Below are 11,753 nucleotides of genomic sequence, written 5' to 3' on the forward strand. Positions count from 1 at the left end.
CCCTTGACATTTTAGGTCCTGAGCTGCAGTAAAGGGAATGAAAACTAAAGTGTTTAGTGAAAAAAGTCTAGAAATAAAGGTATTTTTGAGGCTTTCTAGCTGTTATAATAATAGTACATAGCTTAAAGAAACCTGGAGCTAATACATATTGATTTTGCTACATCACTTTCAAGAAAAATCCAGAGAACCTTAGAGCTAAATAAAAAAGTTTGCTATTGATTGGCTGCAGTAAAGGGAATGAAAACTAAAGTGTTTAGTGAAAAAAGTCTAGAAATAAAGGTATTTTTGAGGCTTTCTAGCTGTTATAATAATAGTACATAGCTTAAAGAAACCTGGAGCTAATACATATTGATTTTGCTACATCACTTTCAAGAAAAATCCAGAGAACCTTAGAGCTAAATAAAAAAGTTTGCTATTGATTGTAACCAGAAAAAAGGACTTAAAATTAATATGAACATTAAATCATAACTTAATTCACAGAGAAAATAATCTAAGTGTTACTAATGAGCTTTCAACTGCAGCAAATGTGCCAAGCCACCAATGCTTGTGGGTAATAATATTACCATTTTTAAGACAGTGGAAAATACAACTATTTGGCTACAAGAGCCTTGAAATGATGGTCTAAAAACAGAACCTTTCAGCCTTTTAGATGCCACCTCACCTCACCTGAGAAAAACAGTAACTATGAATGAGGTGCACAGTGACCCTTAGTGACAAAGAGTAGCAAAGTCAAAATAACCAGGAAATACAAAGGTAAAAGCTTCAAGAACAAAATGAACTCCAATTTTGCTGCTTTGGATTATTTTTGTTTGGTTAGTTGTTTTTTTCTTCCAAAAGGTAGAGTGGGTGTGAGTGTTGGTGGAATGTGTCACAGTGCTGTGGTGAGAAGAAAAAAAAGCCTTACCATGTTAAAATAATGCTTTGTTTTTGTGCCTTTGGTAACGTCCCATATGAAGATGTTGCCATCATGACCTGCAGACAGCATTATCCTGGAATCAAAAGGATGGGTCTCCAAGACAAACACTTCATCTGCATGGCCCTGGGATGGAAAATTGCAAACAAGACAAATCCACATCAACAGGACGTTCACAGTGGAACCCAAAGCACCAGGAAGTTAAACCCCAGGCAGCCACAAAGACTTTGTCATTCCAAAGGTAACGGACGAGATTCAAGCAAGAACTCCAGAAATATGGAACTTTTCTCAGAAGAAAAATCAGATCTAATTATGGATATGGCACTGCAATTCCAGGAAAACCTTCCGAAAGGAAATAAAATCACCTACCACCAAGTCATGGAGCAACTGGCCTGTAGAGGAATTCCAGACTTTGAGCAGATGGTTATTCACAGCCGTAACGACGTAGTTGTCATTCTGGTTCCAGGCTATCATGGTCACTTTAGGCTTCATGAATTTGTCTTCTTCTGCACACGGCTCACTGCTTGAAAGAGGTGAATATGTTTAATTAGCCCATTTCAATCTCAAAATACAGAAAATCCACCGATTTTCCCATGTTCATAATCAGACAAGGGAAAGAAAGTTAAGTAAATTACAATCATAGAATTTTAGGGGTTGGAATGGAGCTCAGAGATGATTCAGCCCCAACCCCTGCCCTGGGCAGGGACACCTCCCACCAGAGCAGGTTGCTCAAGGCTCAGCCAACCTGGCTGTGAACACTGCCAGGGTTGGGGCAGCCACAGCCTCCCTGGGCAACCTGGGCCAGTGTTTCACCACCCGTACAGGGAAAAACCATTTCCTGATATCTAACCTACATTTCCCCTCCTTCAGTTTGAGCACATTACCCCTTGTCCTGCAGTTCCTAACACAGAGTCCCTCTCCAGCTCCTTGTAGGCCCTCAGCCTGTCCTCATAGAGGAGATGTTCCAGTCCTCTAAGCAAGTTCATGGCTTCCTCTGGACTTACTCTAACAGTTCCATGTCTTTCAAATTGGTTTGAAACTTTTATTTATTAATTTCATTCCTTTAATACAACTCTGGATTTCTACACCACCTACTTTATAGGGCAAGAGAATCTCTTTCCCATTGGAAATGGAGGCAAAAAGGCTTTAATTTTTCATGGAGTCTTGGCCCATCTATAACTAGAGTCTTAACATAAATCCTTTCAAAACCTGGACTGTTTACAGCCAAGAGTTTCCCAACTAACTGATTCAGAAACTAATCTCTAAGTATTTCCTGATTCCAAACACAAATATAGTAAAGATAATATTTTCCATTAACATCAATTTATTTTGACTCTCCCAAAATACATTTATAGGACACTGTGACACTCCCACTCAGCATCTTAGCCAAGTGAAGGAACAAAGCTTTCCTTGAAACACATCTTCAAACAGGATTATCTATACTCCATGCCAATCAGAGGCCTCTCCTAACTACAAAACCACAGTCAAATCCCAAACGCTATTAATAACTCCTCCTTGCTTAGCAAACCCACTTTTTCATGGCTGCATCACAAGAGTGGCAGGAAATCACCCTCCAATCAACCAGTCTGTGTTTTAATTTAACCACCCACAAATCAGTTCATTAAAACCTCATTTAATCACCTACTAATTACTTTCTGTTTAGTCTAATTCTGTCTACAGTAGTTGACTGAACATTCTGTACTCCATAAATCATTCACCCACCAGCACCATGTAATATCCTGGTCTGCACCTGTAATGACACTGTTCACACTGTGGATTTCTAAGTACACAAGGAGAACAGTCACCAAGGTCAGTCCTTGAGGAAACTCAGCTATGATGTGCCATAACCTCTGCTGAAAACAGGTTATCACCTACTTGGATTTTACTACAGACATTTCTCCTGTGACACATGAGGCGTTTGAAATACAGACAGAGACTGTACTTTCTGTTCACATCCTCCATTAACAAAGGCAACATTATTAATATAATCATTCTATAATCTAGATCTATCCTATAATAATTCTGTGATTCCATGAGTATATTTAAAAGCTTTATAAACACACATTTAGCCAAGCACAGACTCAAATTCAGCAAGTCACAACACAACCAGAACACTCATTTCACCCCCCGCAAAGACCATGGAGCTGATCATAATTGTTGGTAACTTACTCTAGTTTGAGTAATTGAGTTTTTCACTCTTTCTGACCTTACGCAACATGAAACAAGATGCAAACACTTGACCCACCCTGGCAGTCGATCAGACATATCCAGCAAGACACTCCTCCACTCTGCCTGCTCGAAGCGCCAGATCCGAGCTGTGCCATCCCTGCTGCCACTGATGAACCTGAAAGAGGTTTAAAACATAGTTAATTCCTCTCCAGAAGAATAAGCTTTAAGGTATACTCAGAGATACACAGCACCACAAAGTACATTTTGTAATGGAAGACTGAGAGAAGTGACATGCGTGTGTGCAGAACTCCTTATAGCTATCTGTCTGTTAACTCTCTTTCCCAGAAACACAGGAAAGAGTTTTCCCAAACTGAAAAACTCAAAGTTATCAAAACATGTGGAGCAGAGAGGCAAGCCCCAAAGTTAACTCACAGCTACACCCTCAACTCCTTCTCAGTTACAATAATTAAGTGGTCTAATTGCAGAATATCAGAGGCAACAACAGACCAGATGAAAAGAACTTATTTTTGACCATTTTCACTGCATTTTTCCTGTTTCCTATACAACACTTCCTGCAACTGAAAGGAATGGGAAGACGAGGCTTATGAAGCCACAGATATACTGGTTATGTTAAAAAGGTGGAGCACTCCTGCAGGTAAATAAAATCTCAGCAAGGCCAAAGACATCATCTAACAGAGATGAACAGAAAGCTGAAACAGCTGAGAATTAACTCTGCTCTCCTGATCAGTCCAAATTTCCCCTTTCAGTTCTAAATAAGATTTTTCTTAAAGGAAGCCTCCAGATAATAACAGATTATATATCTAGTGTAGATGATGTATTTTTTTTGTTCACATTTAAGCACCTTAGAACATACCTGTCACCAGCATTAGAAAACTGAATGCTGTCCACTTTGTCCTGAAAGAAGAAGTACAGTGTGTTAAAAAATCTGTGTTTTTTCAACAGGAAATATGGTTTTGACTGAGTTTAATAAAATTAGAAACAACAAAAAGCTTGCATGTTGTGTAATTCCTAAGAGTTTTAACTGCAAGGAGAAGCAAGTCCAACAAATACTTGCCAGATTTCAGTACCTACTAATGCATTTAAAGGTTAAGTTTAAAAACTGTCCCACAATTAAACATGAAGGAATAAAGATGAAGTAATTATCCATTAAATAACTTGGCTGCCAACTGAATCATACTTGAACAGACATTTCCAATATCCTAAACCAACCTCATAGCAGAGGAATCTGTTGTTCCCACTCTGCCTACACATTCCTTAAAGAAAAATTCATTTTTAGCACAATAAAAAACTGCAGGAAAAGTAGCCAACAGTTTATCTTCAGAGCTGAAAGTCTTCTCTACATACAAAATACGTATTGATCAAACCTTATCAGTGTAGCACAAATAAAATCATACTGAGCACTAGAGAAAACATATTAAGGCAAACAAAATGAGTTACTGCTACAAACCCACTAACAATGTTAACTTGTGACTTCAACACACCCTGAAGTGCCTAATTACAAATTACTTACAGCATGACTTTCCAATTCAGCTATTTTCTCAGGCGTTTCAGAGCCAAAGAAATACATCCTGATGACATGGTCAGTGCTGCCAGTTGCTAAGAACATACCACCTGCCAAAAATCAAGTAGTAATTAAGCTCCTGTGTAAGAAATGAGAACTGATACCAACATTTCTCACTTCAAATCACAAAAAAACCTGCCAGAGTGGCACATTTTTGTGCTCCTCCACTGACATATGTACATGGAAGGAAATCCCCCTCTTGCCCCAGAAAAATGTTCTGAGCCACAGCAAAAATAAACCAGTGTTGCAACAATTTTAAAGTACATATCTAGGGCAAAACTTCTAACACTACTAATTGCACACAGAGGCCTTCAATGATGGGGAATATGGCTCAGCTCATCAGAGTTATGTAGATGACTCTCAGCACTCGCGTCAAGAGCCTCTCACTGTTAGCTAAGGTAACTCCCATGACTGCACTAAGTCACATCTAGGCAATTATTTACTCACAGCTGCTGGTTTTGTCCATTTTAAAGCTGTCACAACTAAGTAACATAACTGTTCTGAGGAAAGGAGAGACATCACAATGCAGAACTCAATCTTACCCACACTGAAGGATGAACAAAGCATCTGCACTCCTGGTCTGGGTTTCTCTGTGAATTTCACTGGTCGGTTGCTTAAAAAGAAAAGATGCTTAAAACAGGCCCAAACTTGACTTTTATCAATGTTTCACAACATGAAGGTATATTTCTTCAAACACCTTCTTAGAATCATAGAATCAACTGGTTTGGAAAAGACCTCCAAGATCATGGAGTCCAACCCTATCGTGGTCACTAGACCACAGCACTAAGTGCCACATCCAGTCTCAGCTTGAAAACCTCCAGGGATGGTGAATCCACCACCTCCCTGGGCAGCTCATTCCAATGCCTGATCACGCTCTCCGTGATCCTGCAGAATGACCTCCCTGGTCCTGCTGACCACACTGTTCCTGACCCAGCCCAGGATGCCACTAGCCTTGTTGGCCCCCTGAGCACACTGCTGGCTCCTGTTCAGCTTTCTGTCTCTCCACACTCCCAGGTCCCTTTCTCCTGGTGCTCTCCAGCCACTCTGTCCCAGCCTGTAGTGCTGCATGGGATTGGTGTGGCCAAAGTGCAGGACCAGCACTCGGCCTTGTTAAACCTCATCCCGTTGGAATCAGCTCATCTCTCCAGCCTACCCAGGTCCCTCTGCAGAGCCCTCCTGCTCTCCAGCAGATCCACACTCCCCCCCAACTTTGTGTCATCTGCGAACTTGCTGATGGAGCACTCAATCCCCTCATCCAAATCATCAACAAAGATATTAAAGAGCACTGGGCCCAGCACTGACCCCTGGGGAACACCACCAGTGACCAGTGCCAACTGGACATGGCACTGCTCACCACTCTCTGGGCCATCCAGCCAGTTCTTAACCCAGCAGAGAGTGCCCTGTCCAAGCTGTGGGCTGCCAGCTTTAGCTTAAATACATAAATATCTGTGTTTCTTGTGCTGCTTTGAGAGCTACAGATCCTTAAATCAATTGAAGGCCATGCCTGAACTAGAGGTTACACCCCATACAGTCCTCTCAATTAGCTCTAGAGGAAGAATAATTAAGGATGAAGTTTGAACATTCTCCTCTTACAGCCCTGAAAGATTCTTTAGATTAGATTTTGCCTTTCCATAGATTTTGCTGTAATTCTACTACCTTAAAACCACAAGTCTGAATTAAAGAGCGATACATTAATTTATAAAATATAAATTATAATCTGCTTGATAAGGTACTGATTCCCGTTCTGAAGCAAAATTGATCATTTTATACCAACTCCCATGATGTGGCACCACACTGGGCACAGACTGATCAGCCTAAATCTCTTCTTTCTGCTAACAAACTAATTTTTTTACAGAGTAACCACATATAGAACATTTAAAACTACCCTGAACATCCATACTCTGCCTGCAAGTTCTCTAAGGGACAACCTGAAGCTACAGCACAGTTGGAAGCTCAACACAAACACCATGTATTATGCCTTCCAACACATTTACATTTCCAGCCATTCTTGTTGTCCTACATTTGTCCTTTTAGTGTGGTAAGAAGTTAATATATTTCCCAACTAATCTCCCAGGACAACAGAGCAACATGAATTTGTAAAGGATATAGTTAGTGCTTTAAAATAATTATGGAATACATTATCTCCACAACAGTTTTATTATCAAAACCCCCATTTTATCAGCTAGTTGAGTTAAAAGGAGCTGATTTATTTGACTCCAGCACAAGGTAACACACAGGTTAATAAGCAGCTTAGGTACATACTTGAATTTCATGGAATCTGTATCCCACTGCCAGAAGCAAACAGTTCCATCTGCACCAGTAGAGACCATGTATCTCATGGAGCCTTTCACCATTGGACTAAACTACAGAGAATAAAGTGAAATCAGACACATATCAAAAGAGATACTGAAAACAGTTTATCAACTACTCAAAAGGTTCATGTAAAACTTTCAATTTCTTTGGATTTTTCAACATCCACCAGTGCTCCAGAAGTTTTACACTGCCATTTTTAGTGCTGACAAAGGAATACTTCCTGTACTTTATTAAAACAAGTTTGTAGCTTGTGTTTTAATGAGTGCATTCTATAAAATCAGTCTGTTCTGTGGTTTGTTTCTGAAGTATTAACTAACCAGAAACACTCACTGAAAATGTTGTCACTGAATGAAGTAATGAGCAGAGCAGACTGAAAAAAAAAAAGCAAGTTTCAGTAGATACTTTTAAGCTCTCTAATTAAACTGAGCAGGTTATGAGGTAGTTAATAGACATGGATTTATTGCTATGCACATAGCTACACTTGAGACAACCTGACAGAGCACAAGCTGATTGAACTGTTCATTAATTATTACTAAAAACCTTGGAAACAGTCATCAAAATTGTATACATTGCAATTATAGCAACAAGAAAACTCCAACATAAGTAAGTGTTTTGGCATTAAAACCCAAAAAACCAATGCAATCAATGCCACAGAAACTCTGCAGATATGTAATTACTCTCAGAGCAGACTTTCTGTACAAAATGCAACATTATTTGTTTGAACTGAGCTGCACAAGTTTGCATGGAGCTGCTCTGCACCCCTCAAACAGATGGGCTCACTGGAAAACACACCAAACCTAGATAATGAGCTACTACTTTATCTCTTAAATCAGGAATTACAAAGTCCAAAAGCAGACTGAATTCAAAACACCACCAAGAGCACATCAAGTATCACACCACCATCAAAATGAACTATACAACATCTTTGTGCTTCTGAAGTAACTCCCATTTTTGAGATTAAGACAAGAAGTCATGTCACAGCAGTTGCAGGAGTCCCATGGTGGAGCAGGACACTCACCCACACAAACCAGCCCACCATGTCTCCAGTAGCAGACAACAGGAAGACATAATATTTCCCAGAAATTCCCTATGGTTTCACCAGATCAAATATTATAGAACGTTAAGGGGTTGGAAGGGACATCAAAGATCATCTAGTTCCACTCCCCTGCCCTGGGCAGGGACACCTCCCACCAGAGCAGGTTGCTCAAGGCTTCAGCCAACGTGGCTGTGAACACTGCCAGGGTTGGGGCAGCCACAGCCTCCCTGGGCAACCTGGGCCAGTGTCTCACCACCCTCACAGGAAAGAACTTCTTCCTAATATTTCATCTTAATTTCCCTCGTTCAATTTATACCCATTTCTCCTTGCTCCTACCAGAGTCCCTCTTTAGCTTCCTTATTGGCCCCATTAGGTAATGATCTCTGAGTGAACAATTCCTGTCACTGCCTGCAGTTAAATACTCAGGAATTTCAGAGAGGCAAGGAGTTAGTGTATTTGTTTTAAATTTTAAGTAGGTTTCTCCTGTGGTTTTGACTAATTTTTGCCAGGAATATTTAACTGCTCAGATCACAAGATTCCTCCAGTCCCAGAGATCATTTCACTCTTCAACATGCAGAAACACCTCAACACTCCATACCTGTAAGGAGGTGATGGACCCTGTGTGCCCGTGGAGGACTGCAACTGGTGCACAAGTTCTGAGGCACCACACTCTGATCATTTTATCACAGCTTCCAGCTGCAATCATAGTGTTCTCATAGTTGACAGCCATGTCAGAGATCTCTGCTGAATGACCTCGTAAGGTGGCAAACAATCTCCCGTTATGGGTTGACCAAATCTTGACCAGACAATCATCTGAGCCCTGGAAAGAGATATTCATTGAGGACAACTAACTTCTGACATGTTTATGCCCTTTAATTGCATCAATTGTTCTACTTAAGCATGGCAAGGGATAATCAGCTCCACTTTAACACTCCCAAGCTCCATTTCCAGATGTGTTAGTATTTCCAAGCCCTTTTCCTTGCATCCATGTAGAAATATATTCAGCCTGGGAATGATGTCATCAACTTACAGTAAATATTCTGTGGCCAGTCCTGTCGAATGCCACACAATATACAGAGGAGAGATGGCCAAGAATCCTCCTGTGCATCTTGACATGCTGGTACATACTTCCTGGGAATGAAGTGCTGAACTTGGCATATCCAGTTAATTGCTTTGCTCGATGCACTTCCACTGGAACACAAAGAAGTCATCACATCATGCTTAAACCAGGTCTATTCCAAACCCTGTTGTATTCAATTTCAGTTAATATATTACCTAAGGACTTTCCAAGTGACCTTCAAATTTCATAAAGTCAAGTTTCTTTGCATTTGCACTTTTTTCTATGTGTGAAACCAGTGGTGAGAGCTGAGAAGAGCTTACCGAGATTTGGTGGGCTGCCATAGTTGACAGGGATTTCAGGAGGTCTCCCTCGGTGAAGAGCAGCAAATGCAGAGCCTCTCCACACAGTGTTCCTGCAATCTTTAAAACCATCAACATAAGCACATGGTAAAAATTCCAGGAGAGTTGCAGTTCCAGAACACAGCAAAATGGCCATTTATAGGTGGTCTCCAACACTGGATTAAACCCACTAAAAATCCAGAACACTAACAGTCCCTTTCTCAACAGTGCAGAGACAGAGGAGAAAAAAAATCCAGTTAATATAATAACAGAAGGAGGAAAAAAACCCAACACAACCAAGCACCAAACTTTGGAATTACTCCTAAATGATGGCACCCCTATGGTTCATGGGACACAAACCTAACTTTTCACTTCATTCACTGCATTCCAAAGCAACACAGGCCAGTACCCTGGGAGTGTCAGGATATGTTGGAGAAGCAGCACCTGTGCCCTGATGATTCATCACACTGCAGTAACACCAAGCACTGCCAGTGGTCAGCAGCCTCAGCCCTCAGAGTAACAGTAATTCTTGTCATCAACTTCAAACCTTCCCTTACAACAATCCATGGAGAGTTATACCATTAATCTACAGATCACCTCTGATTTGGTCCATTCAACACTTAGGGGCAAATTTTGATGAAAATTCACCGCTTTTAAGCATTCCCAAAGCATTAACTGTATGTTTATGACAATGTATCACACCCATTTCAAATAAACAACCAACCATACCTTTTGCTGTCCGTAGCAACGACTGTCTCCCTGCACCAAGTAAGGAATTCACTCTGGAAATACTGGGTGGAATCTCCTTATCCAGGATAGGGCCAATACGCTTGCAAATTTGTAATAAATGATCTGGAGCCACATGTTTGTTGGACAGCACCTGCCAGGGATTTAAGGTTTAAACATAACTGTGCAACATCCAGAACAGATGAGTCAGAGCATCAATATTCACAGGTATATTAAAAGTTCAACTTAAAAACCAAACTCAAATCTGTTAAGCTCTGATCTAGTAAATTCAGCGAGTCCTCTACAAGTGTGTAGTAAAAACTGCAGTAAAATTACTCACTGCACAGCAGTATTTACATCTGGGAGCTTGCAATATTCACCCGTGGCACCCACCGGTGGGACACCCTACAGTGAGTGTCTTTGCCCAATTCACCCAAAATAAGAAATAAAATTCAATTTCTCCTAACTCAAGATCAGGGAGACTTTGGTGGCAATCAAGCACAAGAATTTATGCAGCTACTACTTCAGTCACACAGTAGCTGCTCAGTGAACTGCAAACCTGTAGGTTTGAGTATAATCTCTCTGGAAACAGTTTCCTTGAAGAACCAGTACTACAGAGCATGTCTGCCTTACTTCCTTATGCCAAAAGGATCCAAGCAGCCATCCCTACATTCAGGAACAATCCCACACTATCTGCAACAAACAATCTATAAAACACACCCTCACACACACACACTTAGATATCTCAGTCAAGAACAAATGTGTGTGATTATTTTTTCCCCTTTTCCTTCTAGTAGTTCAAAGAAAAAAATTAATCCTTGTCCTTAGAAAATCCACGACAACAATGCAGAAGTTAAAGATGCAAAGTAGAATTCACACAGCCTTGAGTGTAAAACCATCAGAATCATGAACTGCAGCTACTGGGGAGGTCTGAATCAGCTGCCACTAACAGCCCCACTCTGACCTGGCCATGTACAAACCAGCCAGCCCCAGCAGCCACACTGCTGCTCCAGCAGCCAGCCAATTCCCAGCCAATCCATCCAGGAGAGGCACCAAGCCACACCAACACAGGTATGTGGCCTCTTGCCCAGGTAGCTCAGAGCACAGGCAGAACTAGCTCGTGCTGATGTTTCTGTTCCCTCAGCCAAATGAGTGAGCTTGGAGAAGCAAAGTCCTGACAAGGCTGATCAGGAGAGTGGGAATAGAACAACTACGTGTGAGACACGTTCAACAAAAAGTTGCCGAAACATACAATGAGTATTGAGAATATGCAGTTTAAGCCACAGCCTAGAACTTGGTTTTGTAACAAAAATCCATGCATAAAGCTTGTGGGGGTACAGGTTGTGTTTCTGGTGGGATGGGGAGGTGGAAACATCAGCAAATTGTTCACACTACTCCAGAGTCAAATACATCCAAGCAAATCAGCTCATCAGATGCTTAAGGTTGATGGTAAGAAATATATTTGGCAGTCCAAAGACTACAAAATACACTTTTACATTATTTCTTCACCAGTTTTACCTCTTGAGTTGGTATAGAGCAGTACCAGCCACAACAGCAAGGACAGAGAGCTCAGCACACTTTCTGCCAGGCATTAAAACCCTTTTTTGTTTGCATGC

General features: G+C 41.0%; 1 protein-coding gene across 1 annotated transcript in view; it reads right to left on the reverse strand.

The window, feature by feature from the left end:
- The window catches only part of LOC103810133 (bromodomain and WD repeat-containing protein 1-like), a gene marked incomplete at its 5' end in the record, with an annotated part of 37,436 nt that overhangs the window by 23,633 nt on the left and 2,050 nt on the right, over positions 1 to 11,753 (reverse strand). Inside the window, 11 exon segments of the mRNA XM_009083022.1 lie at positions 905 to 1,039; positions 1,283 to 1,433; positions 3,159 to 3,257; positions 3,957 to 3,997; positions 4,614 to 4,714; positions 5,207 to 5,277; positions 6,927 to 7,027; positions 8,612 to 8,833; positions 9,044 to 9,204; positions 9,394 to 9,492; positions 10,141 to 10,291. Coding sequence (XP_009081270.1) covers positions 905 to 1,039; positions 1,283 to 1,433; positions 3,159 to 3,257; positions 3,957 to 3,997; positions 4,614 to 4,714; positions 5,207 to 5,277; positions 6,927 to 7,027; positions 8,612 to 8,833; positions 9,044 to 9,204; positions 9,394 to 9,492; positions 10,141 to 10,291 — 1,332 coding nt within the window.

Source organism: Acanthisitta chloris, unplaced genomic scaffold (assembly GCF_000695815.1).
Source record: "Acanthisitta chloris isolate BGI_N310 unplaced genomic scaffold, ASM69581v1 scaffold16159, whole genome shotgun sequence".
Lineage (NCBI taxonomy): Eukaryota > Metazoa > Chordata > Aves > Passeriformes > Acanthisittidae > Acanthisitta > Acanthisitta chloris.